This window comes from Arachis stenosperma, chromosome 4 (genome assembly GCF_014773155.1).
Source record: "Arachis stenosperma cultivar V10309 chromosome 4, arast.V10309.gnm1.PFL2, whole genome shotgun sequence".
NCBI lineage: Eukaryota > Viridiplantae > Streptophyta > Magnoliopsida > Fabales > Fabaceae > Arachis > Arachis stenosperma.
The window spans coordinates 6,283,961-6,307,584 of NC_080380.1; the positions used below are offsets into that span (position 1 = coordinate 6,283,961).

Consider the following 23,624-nt stretch of genomic DNA (forward strand, 5'->3'; position numbering starts at 1 on the left):
ATTTTAATGTTATAAAATTTTTTAATGCTTTGACTACAAACGGACTATTCGATTTGTAAAATGGTCACATTGGTATCATTCACTCTTTCTAAATCACATGCGTGCATTTTTCATCATTGTTTGACCATAAAATAATGGCAACTACTTCAAAAAAATGTCAAAAATATTTTTTTATGATAATTTCAATTTAAAAAGTGTGATTTATTTATTTTGCTACATTTTAAATAAAGATAACATTTTTATATCATATGAAAATCAAGTCCTAAAATCTATTATTTAATAGTCAAAATAAATATCTTAACATGATAATAATTATAAAATTTTCGAAAGAATATCCACCACTTTGCATAATCAAGATGGATGAAAAGTTGAAAACTAACTTGTACCAAAATACATCATGAGTAAAAAAAAAAAAGGCAGAGAGTGCGTTGAATCAGCCAGTTATATAAATGTGAGATGCAAGTTCATCAATTTCAATAACACCAACCACTACTGGAATTTGTTCGAGTCTTCTCGTGCATGCATGGCAATACTCATACCTGGCACACTCTAACAACAACGTAACAGTGTGGCAGTGAAATAGGCGTTGTGGAATCTAAGGCTTCATAAATAGCAAGTTAGATCAACACATACACTCCTTTTTGCTTCTTTTACAAGTTCCAATCAACCACCCTTAGTTTCTTGCTTCTTGGTCGTGAAAGTGTGTTCAGTATTCACAATGGGAGCATGCTATGCTCATTCTTCTTCCTTCATTCTTGTTGCTGCCATTGCATTCTTTTGTGTTGGCAGTGTCAACTCTGAAAACCCATACAGGTTCTTCACTTGGAAGGTCACCTATGGTGACATTTATCCTCTTGGTGTTAAGCAACAGGTTCTGTCACGACCCCTTTTTCCTTAATCTTAATGCACTCATCATTTACTTTCTTCTTTTGTTGTTGCTTACAATTCAAGAATTGCATTTCTTCTTCTTTTGTGGCTGATGCATGCTTGTCTTTTGTTTAACAAGTTTTAGCTCATTGCAGTTCTTGATTTCTTTCTTTCAATTTTGTAGGGGATCTTGATTAATGGGCAATTCCCAGGGCCCACTATAGATGCGGTTACAAATGATAACCTGATCATCAGTGTCTATAACTACCTTACAGAACCATTCCTCATCTCATGGTATCAATTCTTTCTTGCATGTTTATTTTTTTTTTTCTTTCTTTTTCCAATCCTATACTTGTGTTTTGTTAATTTGTTCATATGATCATATTGCATATTTTGATTTCTGAGTGAGACAGAGGAATGGATGTATGCTATGAATAATGAGTAATCAATCTCTGATTATCAGAAAGAATATTATAGCCTTTGTTAATTTTTGTCCTATTTCTTATTCTGTGTTTGTTGGGAATTCAAGTATGAAGGGAAAAATGATCTGAATATCACATCATTCATTTGAAATTTGATATTGTTAAGATACAATGATATATTATGCATTATGCAGGAATGGATTACAGAATAGGAGGAACTCATGGCAGGATGGAGTTGAAGGCACAAACTGTCCAATCCCACCAGGGAAGAACTTCACTTATGTTATTCAGCTCAAAGACCAGATTGGAAGCTTCTTCTACTTCCCTTCTCTTAAAATGCAAAAAGCCGCCGGAGGATTCGGCGCCATCAGGATCTGGAGCCGGCCAGGAATTCCGGTTCCTTTTCCTCCTCCTGCTCAGGACTTCATCATACTTGCTGGAGATTGGTACAAGAGAGGACATCATGTAAGGAAAACCACCATCCATTTCCAATATTAAATGATGCATTTGTTTCAATTCCTTGACTTAAATTGTTTCTATGTTACTCTATAATAGAAATTGATGCATAGCCTATGGCGTGGTCATAATCTTCCTTTTCCTGATGGACTTGTTATCAATGGACGTGGTTGGAATGGAATCACATTCACTGTTGATCAAGGTTGGTTTCCATTTTCCAATCTAACATAGTATTGTTTTATGTAACTACTCTTCATGTCACGCATATGAGTACTACTACTACTACTCTTCATGCAGGTAATACATATAGATTGCGGATATCAAATGTGGGGTTGACAACATCAATCAACATGAGAATCCAAGGACACAAGATGAAACTTGTGGAGGTAGAAGGGTCTCACACCATACAGAACACTTACTCTTCCCTTGACATCCATCTTGGACAGACCTATTCTGTTCTTGTCACTGCTGATCAACCTCCAAAGGATTACTACATAGTTGTCTCCACTAGATTCACCAGAAGGGTACTCACCACCACTGCAATTCTTCACTATAGCAACTCAAATCGGCATCTATCTACTACTCCTCCCCGAGGGCCTACCCAAGATATTGCTTCCTCTCTTTATCAAGCCAAAACTATACGGTATAGTAGAGTGTGTGCATATTACATGTTACATATTATTAGAATTAAGTAATTAAAACAATCAAGTTCTGAAGTAGTTTGAATGAAATTAGTTGGAATCTGACAGCAAGTGGACCAAGACCAAACCCACAAGGATCATACCCCTACGGACTAATCAAACCAACAAGAACCATAATTCTGGCAAACTCTGCTCATTTCATAAATGGAAAACAGAGGTATGCTGTGAATGGTGTGTCATATGTTGCACCAGATACACCATTGAAGCTAGCTGACTACTTCAACATCCCTGGAGTTTTCTCTGTTGGGACCATCCCTACAACCCCTTCAAGGGGAACCAATAATGCCTACCTCCAAACCTCTGTGATGGGGGCAAGTTTCCATGAATTTGTGGAGATTGTGTTCCAAAATGGAGAGAAGTCTGTGCAGTCATGGCATCTTGATGGACATTCCTTCTTTGTTGTAGGGTAATAAGCTTATAATTATGCTCTCTTAATCTATGTCCATGCTTTGTGTATATACATTTATGTGAGATTGTGTAACAGGTTCGGTAGTGGAAGGTGGACACCTCAAAGTAGAGCACATTACAATCTGAGAGATGCTGTATATAGATGCACCACTCAGGTACAAAGTAATAACCATGCATGCATAGTGTTATATAATTGTAACAATAGTAATGAATATATATATATGGATTGCGTAATGCTAATTAACCGATAACTTTCTTAAACAACGTGAACAACTAGTAATCGAATCAAAACACACTACACATCTAAATTACCTGAATCTTAATATTAGAATAATCATGCGCATACTTAGTGAAATGAATATCCGATATATCCATTGTTCACATTGTTTAGTATTTTCATCGTATACTTATACTTTTTCATATGGATTTGGTGAACTTATTAGGTGTACCCCAAGTCATGGACAGCAATATACGTGGCACTAGACAACGTGGGAATGTGGAATCTAAGGTCTGAGAATTGGGGAAGGCAATACTTGGGGCAGCAACTGTATGTGAGGGTACACACACCTTCCAAATCATTCAGAGATGAACTTCCGATCCCAAAGAATGCACTCCTTTGTGGCAGGGCAAGGGGTCGCTACACTAGGCCTTTTTAATTTCATCAACACTAAAACTCTAGAACCAATGCATGTATCATGTATGGAGAATGATAATATGATATCAACACAATGCTTTTGCAAATTAAATTAGTGGCTATAGTTAGTTCCAGTGCCGGAACTGGAATTTCATAACAGGGGTCAAACAAATGCGAACCGTAATTCATAAAATTATATTTTATATCTTAAGTTATTAATTATATTTATATTATATAAATTTAAAAAGTCAAGATGGAAGAATATACTTCACAGATGTTAAAATATTTCATAACACTAAAGTTGATAATAATTATATTTGAAGTGAATTGCAAGACTAAAAGTCTCTTGTATTTACGGCTTTTACTTATTTGATTTTTTAGATTTTAATTGCGCTATAGAAATTTTTTAAATTAGAGTGAGACTAAGGCAATGCGCGAAGAGTCAAATTAATTATAATATATAGTGTATTTTAATAAGTATTATATTATTTAGAGATTGATTAGATAATATGTAAATTAATGTTAAATTTAAATTATTTTATATTACATCTTAATTTATTACTTTTATTTTTATATTTACTTTAATTATCATATTTTATCTTTTTATATGGTATTTTATTTTTAGATTGTAAATAACTAAAGAAAAAAATTTTAAAAAATGAATGAAAAAGAAAAACACCAAAAATATAAATTAGTTTTATAATCATGATATATTTGAATATATCTAGTAAGGAGATATGTCAAATTTAAACTTAATTGGGTTTAGAAAAATGAATGAGAATAAAAAAGATAACAAAATATAAATATAAAATTATCAATTAATTTTATAATTATAGTATATTTGAATGTATTTAGTAAGAAAATGTGACAAATTTAAATTTATTCAAAATAATTTTCGTCAATTAGTATGAGAGATTAAAAAATAAAGAGTAGTAGAGTCTTATGCAGTATATATATAACATAGTAGTAAAAGTATTAACATATTTAAATTGTAGAAATTCAATATTTGTAACTGAAAATTTTTATAATTATTATGATATTTTTAATGTATATTTAATATATTTAATTAGTATTTTATGTTTTAATCGAATAATAATAGATAATTTTTTTATTTGTTTATAAATTTTTTACTAAAATATAATTGGCTAATTTTTAAATTTTAACAAATAAAATTGCTGATATAATATTATTAGAAAAAAATATCACTTAAATATAATATAAAAAAACTTAAGTATTAATTTTTATATAATAAAAATAGATAAATAGATAGATAAAGTTCTGGACACCATATATTCTCTATATATTTTTTGGCACCAATTCAACAAATGCAATAATCATGTGGCACTTAATGAATATTTTTGTTTCGCACTCAATGAAGGCCGATTGGACACTAAATGAAACATGGTCGTTTCACACAAGTCCAAAGTGGTAACTGGTAAGAAAGTGTCACATTATCACTGTGTTTGTTAATCCAATACCAAAAAAAATCTAGAACTTATTATAGCTAGTGTCCAGAATTCAATTTAAAAGATCACTATAATATAATTAAAATTTGAAAGGCCAAATTAATAAAAGTTGTGAATCTAGCCGATTATGTAGAAATTTAATCAATTTTTGGAACTAAATTTCCAATATAATGTTATTGAATAGGTTATTTAATTACTTAATAGTTTATCCGTAACATTATTAATCTCACTTAGAATATTGGACCAAAATATTTACTATTTACATATCTAACTCTTAGTTCAAATTATTTTTAGATTAAAAAAAATATTAAGCGATTATTCTTTTTCTTATATTTGAGTCAATATTAATTTTTTTTGCTAAAAATATTAAATTATTAATATTTCTTATTAAATTATACAGTATTCTCTATGAAATACAGATACTTTACTGAATTATTATGTCGATATTGAAAGGTATCAGAATCTAAGCTAAAGTAAGAAAGGAGAATGAGTCAAGAAGACTCGAGGAACAGAGCTTGGAGAGCAAAAAAGAAAGAAAGAGAGAGAGAGAGATGAAAGGAAAGGGAAAGTTGCTTCTATTGTTATGAACTGTGAATACTGAACTGAACTGGCTAAACTGAAACAATTACAAAACCCACTATTTATAGTCAAATTAATTACAGCTGGCATATTGTTCTAGTTGAGATCTAACTACTTTCTAACTGTATTCTTCTTGAAGAGTTATTCAATGCTCTATCATGCTTCCTACTTAAGCTGGCCTCTCTTTTTAATGAGTTGCTCAGTACTCTGTCATGCTCCCTGTCTTCAAACAATTCTGTTTGTTTAGAAACTTCTAAGTTTACTTTGTCGCAGTCTGCTTCTTGCCTCATGTCATGCCATTCTTCTATTTCTGTATTCTTGCTAAGACTTCTACTCACATTTAGCAGGTCACGAAAATTCAGAAACATAGCAGCTGGAAGAGCTTTTGTTAGCACATCAACTATTTGTATTGACCCTGGAATGTGGCTAATTGTCACTACCTTCTTTGTGACATAATCTCACACAAAGTGTAAGTCAGTTTCAAAATGCTTGGACTTAGAGTGTAGTATCGGATTTGCAGCCAGTAGAACAGCACTTAAATTGTCACAATAGATTAGAGGAGGAGTTGTGCTGTCAAGCTTCAATTCAACAATCAAACTCTTGATCCAGACCAGCTCAGCCACCAAGTCTGCTAGTGCTCTATATTTGGCCTCAGTGCTGGATCGTGCCACCACTGGTTGCTTTTTAGCACTCCATGATATGAGGTTCCTTCCTAGAAAAACGCAGAAGCCTCCTGTGGACTTCCTGTCATCTGGGTCACCTCCCCAATCTGAGTCACTGTAGGCTGTGATCTTCATGGAGCAGCCTTTGTGTAGATGCAGACCATAGTTGCTAGTGCCTTGTACATACCTCAAAATCCTTTTGACTATTTTACAGCGCTTAATCAAAGAATTTTGAACAAACTGTGACACTTTATTAACTGCATAAGCTAACTCAGGCCTTGTGATGGTTAGGTATTGTAAGCTACCCACCACTGACCTATATAGTTTGGGGTTATCAAAGCTGGGACCTCTAAAGGCAAAGAATCTCGTGGAGGAAGGAAGAGGAGTTTGACATGGTTTATACCCAGCCATTCCTGCTTTAACAAGTAAGTCTTCTACATATTTTTCCTGTGTAAGAAGCATACCATCATCACCGAACTTAGAGACTTGAATTCCCAGGAAGTAGTGTAAATTTCCTAGATCTTTGAGCGCAAATCTGATGTTCAACTGCTGAATCACTTGATTTCTGTACTAGAGCTCCCTGTTATGATAATGTCATCGACATATACCAAAACGAAGGTCCTACATGAATCTGAAAACTTTGTGAACACTGAGATGTATGACTTTGTGGCAGTAAACCCTAAATGGTTCAGGGCTGTAGATAGTTTTTGTTACCAGGCCCTGGGTGCTTGCTTTAATTCATACAGTGCCTTTGTAAGCTTACACACTAAGGTGTTTTTGGTTATTTAAAACCTCTGTGGCTGATGCATGTACACGTCTTCACTTAAGTCACCATACAGAAATGCATTGTTGACATCAAGTTGGCAAATGCTCCAGTTCATTGTAAGTGCTGTTGTTAGAATTACTCTAATTGAAGTTGGTTTTACCACTGGACTATAGGTTTCAGTGTAGTCAATCCCAGGCTTTTGAGAGAATCCTTGTGCCACTAATCTAGCCTTGTATTTTTGTAATGAGCCGTCAGCATTATATTTCACTCTAAACACCCATTTGCTTCCGATTGCTTCTTTCCCTGGTGATAACAGCACCCGTTTCCATGTTTGGTTCCTCATTAGTGCTTCATATTCTACATCCATAGCCTGCTTCCATTTAGGATGAGATAGAGCTTCTTTGACATTTCTTGGCTCAACTATAGCTTGCATAGCTCTTGACTTAAAAATTTCATGTTTACTTCTGGTCATCATTGGGTGATTGTTGGTGGTGTTTGCATAACTTGGAACTTCATTTGGGAGAGCTGGAGGAACAATCTCTAGATCAGAGATGGGTACCAAAATTGGAGTGTTGGAATGGGCTGTGGTGAGGATAGGCGGTGTTGTAGAAGGGCCTTGTGAGGATGAGCAGCCTTGCTGATGCTGAGACCTGAGTTTCTGTTCTTGAGAATTAGCTTGCAGAATGGCTTGTTGGGTTGATTGGGGTTGAGGGTGTAATGTGGGAGGTTGAGATGGAGCTGATTGATTTTGGTGGGGTGTAGGGGGTTGTTTTCGGGTCAGGGGCCTTGGTAAGAGAGGTATGCTTGGTATGGTCGGGAGAGCACTTGCTGAGGGTTCTTTGTTAGGTGAGTTACCCAAAAAATTTCCTTCTTTGAATGGAAATCTTTCTTCATCGAATATTATATTTCTAGTTAAGATCACTTTGCCATTGCTTGTAAGGCATTTGTACCCTTTATGAAATGAGCTGTAGCCAATGAAAACAGCAGGAGATGAACGAAAGTCAAACTTGTGCTTGTTGTATGGCCTTAGATGGGGGAAACAAAGGCAACTAAATACTCTGAGGCTGTGATAATATGGTTTTCTGCTAAATAACTTCTCCAATGGTGAAAGATTGTTAAGAGTGGGTGTAGAGAGTTGATTTATCAGATGGACAGCTGCAGAGAATGCCTCTCCCCAATAGTTTGTTGACATACCAGCTCCAACTAGCATTGCTAGATCTTTCTCCACGACATGCCTGTTTTTCCTCTCTGCATTTTCATTCTGTTGGTGAATGTGAGGACAGGAGAATCTGTGTATAACTCCCCGAGCCTGCAAATCCTTAGACAAACTAACATATTCAGCAGCATTGTCAGTTTGAAGTATTTTCAATTTAGTGCTCAATTGCAATTCAACCATTTGTTGGAAAGAATTAAAAATTGATTTGAGCTGAGACCTTGCTCGAATTAGATACAACCAAGTGAATTTTAATAAGGCATCAATGAATAGAATAAAGTAATAGTTTTCATTACTGTCAGGGGTGGGGGCAGGACCCCAAATATCAGAATACACCAATTGCAATGGTTCAGTGTACACAGAATTTGACATAGGAAAAGGTAATTGGTGAGACTTTCCTATACAGCAGGCCTCACACACAGATTTATTGAAATCAAATTGAACATTACAAGACTTTAAAATTGTGGACACTACATTATTCGCTGGGTGACCCAGTCTGTTATGCCAAAGCAAAAACTTGTCTTTGCTGCATAGTGTTGTAGCATATGCAATTGACTTTATTGAGGGTTTGAAATCAAGGAATTTGTACATCCCTTTTTCAACTTGTCCATGTATAACCACTTCACTGGTTTCTTGTGATTTCACACATCACTTGTTAGAATGAAACTTAAAAAATACTGCATTATCACAGCAAAACTGATAGACACTCAACAAATTTTTGGTTATGTCAGGCACATGTAGTAACTTTTGTAGGATAAACTTTCTATTGCTCAAACCAGATTTAAAACTAGATTTTCCAACAAGGTTTATATGCAAATCTGAGCCGTTTCCAACAATCACTTAATTTGAGCCTTCATACGCCTCTCCTTCCATCAGATTTTGCTGATTTGGAGTCATGTGGTGTGTTGCTTCCGAGTCCAGGTACCAATTTAAGTCATGGATGGTTGCAGGTGTTGCAACAGTGCTTGAGGAGCCTGGGATGACTGAGCTGCTTGTTGGCTTTGAGAGTGTTGCATCTCTGCCTGTGAACCAAATTCAGGTCCAAAGTTGTTGCTCCTTTTATATCTGTACCAGCAGTTTTTGGCTATATGGCCAATCTTGTCACAGACTTGACACACGGGTCTATCATTACTTGTTGCCCTTCTATTTTCATTCCTTCCTGTATTGTTGTAGTAACCGGATCTTGAATAGCCATTTTGATAGGCCCCTCCATTATATTGATTGTTGTAATTTCTACCATCAAATTCTTCATTGTTCTGAAATTGCCCTGGAAATCTATTGCCATCATTGTATGAGAACCTTCCTCTGCCTGATCTTTCGCCCCGATTTCGAGAGTCACCTCCTCTATAGTTTCCTCTAAAGCCTTGTGCCATGTTAGCTTGGATAAACGCCTCTGATTTTCTGAATCTTTCCAACATACTCTCATGTGTCAAGAGTAATGCTTCAAGTTCACCAACTGTGACGCCTCCTGGCCGTGCAACCACTGTAGTGATTAGAGGCCCATAGTCTTCTATTAAGCCGTTCAAGATTGCATTCACGTGATCGCTTTCTCTCATTGGTTCTCTAACTGATGCCAATGTATCTATGGTTCCTTTTAGGGCAAGAACATACTTATTCACCGAATTTCCAATCTTGATGCAGCTAAGTTTGTTCTTCAATTGTATGATTTTTTTTCTTGATTTGAGAAGTAAAATGATCATCTAATCTCTTCCATACCTCATATGCATATATGCACCCTACCATTCTGGTTGTGAACGGTTTGGTCATCGATGCCAGCAGCCACGATTTCAGTAAGGCGTCTTGCCTTTTTCACACTACAATTTGCTTCTCCATTTTCTTTGAATCTCATTGGTATTCCTTCACCAGTGATGTGATGCAACAAATTGTGTCCTTCGATTGTTGATTCGACTTGATCTTTCCACTACAAAAAGTTATCTTCATCGAGCTTCATTGAGATTGGGGAAGAAGAGAAATTAGGTCGCGCAGCTTGTTCCTCAACCATGATTGTGGATCTGGGCTCTGATACCATGAAAGGTATCAAAATCTAAGCTGAAGTAAGAAAGGAGAATGAGTCAAGAAGACTCAAGGAACAGAGCCCAGAGAGCAAGAAAGAAAGAAAGAAAGAGAGAGAGAGAGATGAAAGGAAAGAGAAAGTTGCTTCTATTGTTATGAACTGTGAATACTGAACTGAACTGGCTAAACTGAAACAATTACAAAACCCACTACTTATAGTCAAACTAATTACAGCTGGCATACTGTTCTGGTTGAAATCTAACTACCTTCTAACTGTATTCTATTTGAAGAGTTACTCAATGCTCTATCAGATATATTAGATACATTTTGGACGCAATATCCATTTGATACTTGTTTGATATGTGTATTTTTGGTGTCCAATTGTATCTTAATAAAAAATATATTTTTTTAACATATTTAAACATACTTAAATACTATCATGTATCAACTATATCTAACTTTATTCTTGACATATATTCTTAAAATAAATTTATAAATCATATATATTCTTATTTATTAACACAAAAAAATTATTTTAAATATTTTACAAATTAAAAATAACATTGAAAACAATTAAAATATTAATTTATATTTTAATAAAATTAAAACATCAAATATTATTATAATTTATTTAATATATATATATATATATATATATATATATATATATATACCGTATTTTTATATCTTATAAAAAAATTATAATTTGTATATCTATATATTTTATATTGTATCATATCTTGTAACTGTATCAGCGTTTGGTTCTTTATAGAATATTCCTAAGTGGACTGAAATTACTATATCCATGTTAAATGATATAATACATTTACAGAGGATTTAATAATACACTAACACATTCACATATATCTGATAACATATAATTAAAACTTCTATAAACCTTGGGGAGATTTAGGCCCTTGGTTCTGCCACTGCTCAATTAGTACAATCATATTTATATCTATATCTATATTATTATATATAATGAGAGGAGGATTAGTGTCTAATTTATTTTTTAAAAAATATTTTTATTATATATAATTTAACAAAAATTGTATTTTTTTAAGATTTGAACACCAAAACCTTTTAATTAAATTATAAATTATTTACTTTTTTAATTAACTCAGTCTTTATTATTCTTATATATTTAATAAATAATAGAGTAAATCAATAGACATATTGATATGTTAGTAGTATTATATAATAGTATTTGTTATGATGTCTAATTATTAAAAATAGTTAAATATTTAATTTAATTTAAAAATATAAAAATCAATAAATTTTAAATCTTTAAATTTGCTATAAAAGATAAATTAAACAAAAATTAAACACCAAATAAAAAATAACATAGAATTGGCCTTATATATATAATAGCAATTATCATAGAGAGTCTCTTAGCATATTGATGGTGATGCTGAATACCTCCTTGACTTGTCCCTAAGATGAACAAAATTCTTCTGTCACCATCTATGACTTTGTGGTTTACAATATGACCATGAATGAGTATATAGTCACTATGCATAATAACTTTTTTGCAGCTTTAGTAATTATTCAATAAAACTCTGATTGTCGCAACTGTACTTTCATCCTACCAACAAGTAAGCGATAGTGACAAACACGTAGGTGCTTAATAATAATAACACATATACACGAATATTACTGTATGTGAATGTGATAAATTGATTCTTTTTATGTATGTGAGTATCTCTAAAATTTTGGTGATTCATTTTATAATTCATTGTTAATAGAACCATTTCTGTTCAACTCATCTTACATTCGTTGGCCAACGAGTTTCTATCAAGGTGGTGAAATTAAATTTTCAATCCGAATTTGAACTTGATTTGATTAAGTAATTCACGTGTGACCCACAATTGGACTTCGAGAATGAAGTACTTACCTGATCAAAAGAAGGTTTTCTAATTTCTTTTTCATTTCTTTGTATAAATCAAATTTTTATTTTTCATATGTCCAAAAAAAAATTCAAACTATTAAATAGAGGAATACAAAAATCAATAATTCTTGAGAACCAAATTTTTTATGTAATCAAGTCTAATAAAATTATGATATTTTTTATTTTTTATTTTTTTGTTTAATTTTTTTCCCTTGTTTTTCTCTTTTTTCTCTCTTTTCATAATTATCATCATCATCCTCATTCTTTTATCGATATTATTTTTTTCTTTTTATACAATTTTTTATTGTTCTTATTCATTTTCCTTGTTTGTTTATTTAATTATTTGTGTATTTTAAAAAATTTATGAAAGAGAAGAATAAAAAAATAGAACACAAAAAATGATGATGATAATAAAATAAAAATAACACCAAAATTTGTTATATCAAATGCAGAAATTTTTTTTTATAAAAAACACATAATTTAAATTAATCTCTACGTCACATTGCAAGATAGTTTATTGTTTAAAACTTAAAAGTATACAATTTAATTTTAAAATAAAATTGTTTAGATAAAATCCTTTACTTTTAAAGTAAAACATAACATGATACAAAAAATATTGTATCAATAACAAAATATAAAAAAGAAGAACATGTTCAAAAAAAAGGATAAAATATGAAGAAAAAAAATAAAAGAAGATATGTTGGAAAAATTTTCGATGTCTCAATTGAAAAATTTCAATGCTATGTTTAAGAAATTTCAATGCTATTTTTATTTTCGATAACTTTTAATTAGTTAAGAATTTTCTGTGTCGCTACTCACTCGTTAAAAAAATTTCGGTGTCAAAATTAAAAAAATTTTCATGTCAAACTTAAAAAATTATTTTTCTGATAAATTTTGTATAATTCAAATATATCAACCTCCTCTTCTTCATCTCGTCATAATCTTTTTCTTTTTTTTATTTTATTTTCATATAATTTTTCTTTTTTTATCATGATAAAAAAAACAACAAGAAAAAACTAAAAAAATAAAAAATACTGTAATAACACTAAAATTAAAAAAAACGAGGAAAAGAAGAAAAAAGAAATAGATGCAGCAATTGTAATAGAAGAACAATAACAAAAAAAATACGTAAAAAAAAAGTGTGCGATTGAAGCGCATTTTATATCACGTATAATTTTTGTTAAATTTAAAACAACTTAATTAAATTTAATTGATAAAAATATTTAAATTAAATGTATAACAAAATTCACAAATAATTTTTTAGTCGTTCTCTTGTAGAAAAATAGTAAGTGCTTAATATTTTTTATTTAAATTAATATTAACTAATTATTTATTTATTTTTTACTAAAAATATTGATGGGATAGATATCTCTTAGCAGCATTCTCCAAAATAAAAAATTTATTTTTTGAAGGGAAAAAATAAATTATATCGAATTATAGATGATTCTAGCTAGATGTCATAGCAGAAGTGATGATTTGATGATTTTCGTAACGGCCTTTAAATCTGTTATGTATGTGTCTCAGTCTCTCCATCTTCTCCATACTATCATTCATTGTGCTTACGAAGACTGCACAAAAACACATATCACAAATTCTGCCAGAATTTTCAATAGAATATATTCTCCCTATATTTTAAACCGCCTTATCATTACCTCCATGCTTTTGCTGTTTTGCTGCAATAAAAATCTGGCAACAGATCCAGCTATTGTTTACTAATACCGCAATTTTAGATGCATTTGTATTTTTTGAATCATAGATATATATACACCACAACAATTATTTTTAGTGTTAATTTTTTAATAGCAATGATATAATTATTATTATATATTTTATTAAATTTATTATATATTTATTATTATTATTATTATTATTATTATTATTATTATTATTATTATTATTATTACAATTATATATTTTTTATGATCATTAAAATATTATTTATCAGTAATTATATAGAAAAAAATACTAAAAAATTAACATTCTCAATGTAGAAGAAGTAGTGGACTATTAATTTAAATATATGGCAAAATAACAAAAATTGGTGTATAATACTTCTAAAAATATATATACTATTCCTGGAGAAGGAAAAAAGTTATCCCATTTATTTGTGTAAGCTAAGCCTACTAATAAGGATTGTTACTTAAGATTATTTTTTTAATTAATAATAAATATAATTTATTTGTTATAATTTTTTTAATTAGAGTACATAAAGAGTACATAATATATAAAGTGTTATAACTTAACAAATATTAAAAAAATATTATTTTTAAAATAAAAAAATTTATTTTTTAATAATTTTAAAATATTGTGTTCTAATTAAAAAAAATTATAAATAAATCTAAATCTACTATTAATAAAAAAATAATCTAAATATCAAAAATAATTATGGAAAAAGATTAGGAGTTCACTTCAGCCATTCTAAAACTATCTACGTACGAAAGTTTTCATGCATGAGATAGATGATGGCCATACCAACTCACACCATTTTTCAATTTTCGAAACGTTTATTTACACACATAAAAACAGCAATAATGACAACTTCTCACACAAAAAGGTGTAAGCTGGAGAGGAAAATCAGACATGCAAAACATATCTACATATCTACGTGGCAACGCCGGATTGATCATGGTGCATGTGAAATTGTGAATGTTGGCCGGAATATGAGGACCTTTCGTAATGGTGTCGGGATTTTGGATTGAAGAGACTTTATTTGCTCATGGCATTTGAGTTTTCAAGGAAAAAAGGGTTAAAGGGACGGAGAATCGGACCGACCTTTGTGTTGCTTTTTGTGGGATATTCAATGTTACTTATATCATACATATTTTTAATAAGGTGAAAATTTTTATACAATCGTGTTTATGTGAAATTATTAATTAAAAATTTTTAAATAACAATTTTATCAAACACGTCAAATTATCTAATAAAAACAATTGCATATAAATTTTTGACACTCGTTCTTATCCGCTACCTTTTTTAACACTTTTTTCTTAACAGCTACATCACTCTTTAGTTTTTTTCTTCTAAACTGGCAACCTTTCACATTACTGTATTTAAGAAATTTCGGCCTTCTAGTAACACTAAAGATAGACTACTACCTTAGTGTGGTTGGCAAGCAGTTCTAGATGATAGACTCTAACGTGTATATAATTATAATGAATATAATCATTATATAAATATTGTTAAAATAAATTATATTTTTTTATACTTTAATAATTTTTTTAGTTTTTAAATTAAAAATATTAAATAATAAAAAATATTATTTTAATTTTAACAATACATATATATCATTTTAAACTGAAAAAATAATGTATTAACATTTGTACCATTTTTATATATTTTTTATGATTTAAAAATATTGACTACTTTTATTATTAAAAGTGAATAATGTACACAAAAAAATAATATATTTCTTATCGTAAATTTGTTATGTTATTATTTTACGCATATACATGTGTTTTTTAAATGTTTTTTTTTAGTTGCTTTAGGAGACTGAAATAGTGTGTTATACTATTATGTTTTAGTTTTTTTCTGTGCTATACTATTTTTAGAGCATTTAATTATTTGCGTGTTAGTTTATTCATTTCAAAAATATTTATCGACACTCTTTTAGGATAATAAATAACGAACGCGTTAACTTCTTTTTCTAAGAAGTAAAATGATGTTAATTAATTAAAAAAAGTAAGAGAAAAAGTAGAGATACTTTTATTTATTTGTAGTATTTTAATTCTGTTGACGTTCATGATTTTTATTTTCTTTTTTACCATGTCTTGGATGTAATAATGATGAGAAGTTGAATTTTGAAAAGAGACGGTATGTATATAGTACCACTACCATAATGTTTTTTAGGAAGCAACTAAAAAGAAAATTCTTTCTTTATTTTGCTATTTTGAGTTCCAAGAATTTTACTGTCTTTAACTTTTTATACTGTAGTTTTAAAAAATTTGATGCTGGGATTCCCCACATTTTATAATGAAATCTAATTAGTTTGACTAGAAATATGGTACATAAATGACTGGTGTAACAGCAAAAATGCTAAGTACACACTAAATATTAGTTATGATATATTTATATTTAAATATATATATAATTTAATTTATTTTTAATATATATTAAATATTAATAACTAATTTTAATATATATTTAATATGATTAATGTAACAACATTCTAATTGTTGTTAATTTTGATTTGAAATAGAAATTTTTTTGGTATTGGGATGTCAATATATTATATTAGTAAGCTACCAGGGTTCTTTTGGATTTGATTCATATAATAAATTAGATTACATTTGTTTATCATACAAAAGGGATACATAAAGACATAAGCATAAGAATATAAACACAATAAAAATTGTGTTTGGCAAGAATAAGAATTTTTTTTGTTTATTTTACTCTCAGTTAAGAAGCATTATCAATTTTATTATTTTATCTTTTTCTTTCACCAATGTCAAAAATAACTTTTTTTTTAAAAAAAATTATACAACCAAGAATCAAAATAATTATATCTGCAAAATCTTATAACAAGTTTAAACAAAATTTAATAGGGGGTAAAATTAAAAAAAAAAAAACAAAGATAAGGATTTGCAAATCATGTAAAAGAAGTGAGAAATTATATGTTGGCATGCATTGACATATTGAGATATTTGTTCTTTGTGCAATGGTAGGCAATGAACAACGTTCTTCGTTCCTGTAATAATGGCAGCATTAGATCTGTGATGACAATCAACGACACTAGAAACGAAAACAAAGACAAAAGAGATGCAGGTAAATTTCTGCATGTCGTAGAAAACTTTTGATTGTCTTGATATTAGTAGGAGGAGATAATCGTTCAATTACTTCCACCTTAGTTTGATCTACTTCTATCTCCTTATTTGAGATCTGATATCCGAAAACAATACCTTCAATTATCATGAAGTGGCATTTCTCCCAATTTAGAACTAAGTTTGTTTCTTGGCATCTTTTCAGAATTAGGGCCAGATGATCAAGACAGGAGTTAAATGAGTCTCCAAAAACAGAGAAGTCATCCATGAATACTTCAAGAAACTTCTCTATCATATCAGAGAAGATGAATAACATACATCTCTGAAAAGTGGCAGGCGCATTGGACATGCCAAATGGCATTCGCCTGTAGGCAAACACACCAGATAGGCATGTGAATTCTGTCTTCTCTTGATCCTGTGGATCCACTGCTATTTGATTATACTCGGAATATCCATCTAAAAACAATAAAAAGCATGCCCTGCTAGTCTTTCTATCATTTGGTTAATAATTAGTAAAGGAAAATGATCCTTTCTGGTGGCATCATTGAGTCTTCTATAGTCAATGCACATACGCTACCCTGTAACTATCCTTTTAGGGATCAGTTTATTCTTTTTATTATAAACTACTGTCATGCCTCCCTTTTTAGGAACAACTTGGACAGGGCTCACCCAGGGGCTGTCAGAAATGGGATAAATGATCCCAGCCTCCCAGAGCTTAGTGACTTCCTTCTACACTACTTCCTTCATAGCCAGATTCAATTGCCTCTGTGGTTGTACCACTGGTTTGACATTATCCTCCAACAGAATTTTATGCATGCATCAGGCTGGGTTAATACCCTTAAGGTCATTTATAGTCCACCTAAGGGTGGTCCTATGTGTTTTGAGCACTTTGATTAGTGCTTCTTCTTCCTGTGGATCTAAAGCAAAGCTTATGATTATAGGATAAGTATCTCCATCTCCCAAAAATGCATATTTTAGGGAAGATGGTAATGGCTTGAGCTCAAGTTTTTGAGGCTTCTCTTTTTCCTTAGGAATTTCCAAAGGATCCTCCAAGTCAGGCTGTTCATCAGTAAGGATGTCATTCAGCCTTTTCCTGAGACTCTCAGCCATGTTTACTTCTTCCACTAGAGAATCAATGAGGTCAATGCTCATGCATTTTTCTGGGGTGTCTTGATGCTGCATGGCTTTTACAGCATTCAATACGAACTTTTCCTCATTAACTCTCAAGGTTACTTCCCATTTTTCAACATCAATGAGAGTTTGTCCTGTAACTAGGAAGGGTCTCTCTAGGATAAGGGATGCACTCTTGTGTCCTTCCATGTCCAACACCACAAAGTCAGTGAAAAAATAAAGGGTCCAACCCTAACAATCATGTCTTCAATTATGCCTGATGGTATCTTAATAGAGCCATCAGCAAGTTGAAGACATATGCGGGTTGGTTTGAGTTCATCAGTCAAGCAAAGCTTCTTTATTAATGAAGTAGGTATTAGGTTGATGCTTGCTCCAAGGTCACATAGAGCTGTCATTGTACAAGCATCACCTAGAGTACATGGTATCACAAAGCTTCCAGGATCCTTAAGTTTCTCTGGTAAGCTATTTTGAATGATTGTATTGCACTTTTTAGTGAGGATGCATGTTTCTGTCTCTCTCCAATCCTTCTTATGACTTAAGATATCTTTCATGAACTTAGCATAAGAAGGTATATGTTCAAGAGCCTCTACAAAAGGGATCTTGATCTCTAGTGTTCTGAGATAATTCGCAAAGCAGGCAAATTGTTTATCTTTTTTCTCTTGATGGAGCTTCTGAGGAAATGGCATTTTAGCCTTATACTCATCAACTTTGGTTGATGAAGACCGAGTGCCATGTGTGTTGGAAGGAGGGTTACTAGCTTGCTTAGGATAGTTGCTATCAGTATGTGACTGGCCTCCCTTGCTTGGGCGTTCAACGCCCATGTTGCTGCCCCCTTCCTGGCATTGAGCGCTAGGGGTATCATTCCCTTGTGGGTGTTCAACGCCAATGGTGCACGAATGAGAAAGACAAATCCAAAGAAAGAATCGCCGATCTTGTGAGTAAATACGAAATGCTTCAAATTTGGGATAGTGGAGGATGAGATGCAGCAAATTTGAGAGATGAGAAGTTGAGACTGAGAAGCAACAGAAGAGAGATGAAGGAGGGGAGAAGAGAAGAAATACGATGATGGGTTTTATGGTTATTTTGGAATTTAAAAAATTAGTAAGGATAAAATTGTCCAAAAATATATTTTAATTTATATTTTAAACAACATATTTGTGCTTTAAATTTTTTAAAAGATACAAAATACATGTTTTTTATAGATATCAATGGAGGAGAATATTTGTCTTTAATTTGTGTCTCGTAAAATAAATAATATACATGTGTTAGTGTGTCAATATTTTTAATAGAAGCAAACATCAAACAAACAATGCCTTAAAGATCAACATGGTGATAATACGTTTTTTTTTCTTTAGAAATTTGTTGCCCTACTCTCTTAAATTACCAAATTATATAAACATGTTAATCAATAATTAGTTGGTGATTGAATTAAAATTAGAGTTAGATTTCAAGATTTGGTTAAAACATAAATATAATCAATAAAATTAGACGTCCAAATTTTTTTAAACAAGTAATCAATCAAGTCACAATGTGCTTCTTCAAATGTACGTATAAATGCATTGTCAGTGTTGCTTCTTCATCATTTTTCTTTTCTTCCTCCTCTTTTTCCTTCTTTATTATTGTCATTGTCATTATCATCTTCTTCAACAATATTTTCATTATTCTTATTGTCATCGTTTTCTTCTCTTGTTCTTCTTCAACGTCTTCTTTTGTTTGATTTTTTTCTCCTTTTTTTCCTTCTCATCCTCCTTCATCATCATCATCGTCATTTTTTTCTTCATCTTCTTTTTCTCCTATATATGTCAGAAAATTAGAGCATAGAAATGTTGATACCCTACATATACAGAATATTAACACTCAACCAATAAAATACGTAATTTTAGTGCACATAACATAAAATTTAGTGCACAACACATAAATTTTAGTACACAGAACAAAATTTTTGAAGAATTATATATCTAACAAACATTGACGCCCAATCAACAATATACATACAACATAGAAAATTTTTTGAGGTAAATACCAAATCAGTACTTGAAAGATTCTGGCGCTGATAAAATGGTACTTGATATTTGTTATTGACAAAATGATCCCCGAAAGATTTTAAAATTTGACAAAAACGACCAACCGTCAATTGAGTTACCTAGAGTTAAGATTTAAAGGTAATGTGTCAGTTAACAATTACAATAATTACAAAATTTAATCACTTTTAATTTTTATAATTTTAAAAACACCCCCAATTTCAATTTTTTAAAAATTCTAATCCCCTTTTTTCTGAAACTCTCATCTCTTTCCCTTCCTCATCATCATCTACCAATTTTCTTTCCTAATTAAATCCTCTTTATTTTCATTTGTTGCTGCCTCTACTTCCCGCATTCTTCTTATTCTTCTAACCAAAGATGATTTTCTGATACTCAACTCCTTCTTCTCAAGACTCAATCCGCTTTTCATTTCTCATTTTTTTCTCATATGCCATTAGCTCCTCCAAAAGCTTCTCCACCTTGTAGCTCTTCTTCTTTTCTTGATGTTGTTGATCACCACTTGACCCACCTGCCACTTCCGATGTCAAACCAGAACCAGATCCATACTCAGAATTATCATCAACACAACGTACAAATGGGTCTGTGTTGATGGTACCACCAACACCAATATCTCCTCCATATTTCGAATCGTAACCAAACTTTAAGTTGAGGTTCAGAATCCTTACATGGTTGTTTATGTTGTTGTTATTTTTGTTATTGGCATCACCATATTGATACGAGGAGGATGATTACTCGATCTTCAAATGGGAGGAGGAGGAAGGTTTGGAATAATGTTGCGAGATTGTCGAATGGAGTGTTTGTCATCCTCGTTAGGGAAGTTCACTTTAGCTTTCTTTCTGCGAATCTTACGAGCTTCTCTATCATAGGCCCTGGTGGCTTCTTTGGTGATGCTGAAGGTTCCAAGCCAAACGCGAACACCTTTCCTTGGATCGCGAATCTCTGCCGCTGATTTTCCTCTTTACACGCCTTTCCAATCGCAAACTAAACCATTGTCTCAAGAACATAGGGTCTTCCATGCGATGCCTCTGCAGAAGATCCCACCCCCTCTGCTGCTATCACCACCACCACCACAACTACAACCAGAGCCTCGTTAATCACTATCTGACTCCCAAAAATAGCATCGTTAAGAGGAAAAAGAAGAAAAAAAGGAGATTAGGGATTTAAAAAATGATGATGATTTAGAAAAAAGAGATGAGAGTTTTAGGGGAAAAAAAGAGGATTAGGGTTTTTAAAAAAAATTGAAATTGGAGTTTTTTTTTAATTATAAAAATTAAAAGTGGGTAAATTTTGTATATGATAATTATTAACTGACACGTTACTTCTAAACCTTAATTCCAGGTAACTCAATTGGCAATTGGTTATTTTCGTCAAATTTTAAATTTTTTTGGGAATCATTTTATCAATAATAAAGATTGGGTACTATTTTGTCAATATCAAAATCTTTCGAGTACTGATTTGGTAATTATCTCAAAATTTTTTATATACAACATAATAATTTTTGAAAGATCATATGTTTAGAACATCGACTCATCATCCAACCAAAAAATTATATTCGCAGCAAAAATTTATGTGTTATATACAAAAATTTCTGTATTATAAGTTAAAATTTTTATACTATATTAACAAAATTTTTGCTATGTATAGAATTTTATGTGCTATTTTTTTTATTAAACTTATATTAACTTAGTTAAACTTAACTACAAAAATGCTTATACGTGTAACATCATCAAAAAAATAATTATAGATCAAGAGTAGGTATAAAATTTCAAGGCCAAATATATTTGTTTTTTAACAGTAATATAAAAAGAACTTGTTTGAAATGAACTAACGATGAGAAGAATTAAACAGTTAATACGAGATTATAAGTTTTTTTGTCGCGTACTTCGTTAATGTACTAAAAGAGAAATTAAATTAATGTCTATGTTTATTTTGTTTTCTCTTTTATTATTTTCCTTAATTACTATGCAATTATTTACTTGTATTGGTATGTTGCTCTCCAATAGTATTTGTAACAATAAACATGCATAGAGGGCTGATTCTCTTCTCCTCAAGAGACAAAGAATGTCAGGAAAAGACCGAAGGAATGTCTAAAGAAAATGATATCACAAAGACTCTCTCCGTCGGAACAACGGCACATTCTCTTTTTTAACCTTTATTTTTCACCCAATCATCAAGCCATTTTTTAAAACCCCAAAAACAATAATAAAAGCAAATTAAAAAATATTTTTGAATTATCAAATCGATAATAACTCTAATTTTGTTAATAATAAAAATATTTTTAAAATATTTTAAATTTGTAACAAAAATATTTACTATAAAAAAATGACCATCTTCGTTAATGAAAACGGTTGATGTGATAATAAAAAATACTGAGATGATTTCGTTAAATTGATATGACAATGTTATAATTTTCTAAATATAAATTTGAATTTTTCAATGTCAATTTTAATTTTTTAAAATTTTTAAATTATGAATCTTAATTTTTCTAACATGAAATGGATACAAAGAATTAATAATAGAAAATCAGTTGAATCTACTAAACTGATTCACAAAATCGGTCAAAAAAATAGGTTGTACCGAGATTTTTAGTCCACTAAATTTAAAAAAATGGCAAGCATGTTTTGCAAAAATCATAAATTTTAATATAGGACAGATGAACTAATACAATTATTTTAAGAAAAAAAGATGAGAATTACGAAAATATATATACAAACTATTTTTCAAGATTTTTACCATCTTTAACTTTTTATATTATAAATCTTAATACAAATTGATACAACAATGTTATAACTTTTTAAATACAAATTCTAATTTTTCATTTTTAACCCTAATTTTTTAAAATTTTTAAATTATGAATTTTAATTTTCCTAACATGAAATGAATACAGAGAGTTAATGACAGAAAATTAGTCAAATCTGCCAAACTGATTCACAAAATCGACCAAAAAAGTATATTGTACCAAAATTTGTTGTCCACTAATTTTTAAAAAAATGGCAAGCATGTTTCGCAAAAACCATATATTTTAATACAGGGCAGGATGAACTAACGCTATTATTTTAAGAAAAAAAAAGAGAATTACAAAAATATATATAAACTATTTTCCAAAATTTTTACCATCTTTAACTTTTTATATTATAAATCTTAATACAAATTGATATGACAATGTTATAACTTTCTAAATACAAATTTAAATTTTTCAATGTCAATCCTAATTTTTTAAAATTTTTAAATTATGAATCTTAATTTTCTTAACATAAAATGAATACAGAGAATTAATGGCAGAAAATCAGTCAAATCTACCAAACTGATTCACAAAATCGACCAAAAAATAAATTGTTAGTCTACTAAATTAAAAAAATGACAAGCATGTTTCGCAAAAACCATAGGTTTTAGTACAGAACAGGATGAACTAACACGATTATTTTAAGAAAAAAAGATGAGAATTACGAAAATATATATAAACTATTTTCCAAGATTTTTACCATCTTTAACTTTTTATATTATAAATCTTAATACAAATTAATATGACAATGTTATAACTTTCTAAATACAAATTCTAATTTTTCACTGTCAACTCTAATTTTCTAAAATTTTTAAATTATGAATCTTAATTTTCTAA

The 23,624-nt window shown here is 30.7% G+C and overlaps 1 protein-coding gene and 1 pseudogene across 1 annotated transcript; one reads left to right on the forward strand and one right to left on the reverse strand.

Moving 5' to 3' along the window:
• The first annotated feature begins 718 nt into the window (after positions 1–718).
• On the forward strand, positions 719–3,510 carry LOC130974476 (L-ascorbate oxidase homolog). The gene is made up of 8 exons (XM_057899355.1): positions 719–871; positions 1,052–1,161; positions 1,484–1,754; positions 1,845–1,947; positions 2,043–2,388; positions 2,481–2,852; positions 2,931–3,009; positions 3,298–3,510. The coding sequence occupies exons 1-8, from the start codon at positions 719–721 to the stop codon at positions 3,508–3,510; spliced, it is 1,647 nt and encodes a 548-aa protein (XP_057755338.1).
• Positions 3,511–20,391: 16,881 nt separating this feature from the next.
• On the reverse strand, positions 20,392–22,027 carry LOC130974478 (ethylene-responsive transcription factor ERF114-like; annotated as a pseudogene).
• Positions 22,028–23,624: the final 1,597 nt, after the last annotated feature.

Excerpts from the sequence above, each read along its gene's own strand:
- LOC130974476 (XM_057899355.1), top strand. The coding sequence starts at position 719 with ATGGGAGCATGCTATGCTCATTCTTCTTCCTTCATTCTTGTTGCTGCC. Across the intron at positions 872-1,051 it reads CTCTTGGTGTTAAGCAACAG|GGGATCTTGATTAATGGGCA; the intron begins GTTCTGTCACGA and ends TCAATTTTGTAG. Across the intron at positions 2,853-2,930 it reads CATTCCTTCTTTGTTGTAGG|GTTCGGTAGTGGAAGGTGGA; the intron begins GTAATAAGCTTA and ends ATTGTGTAACAG.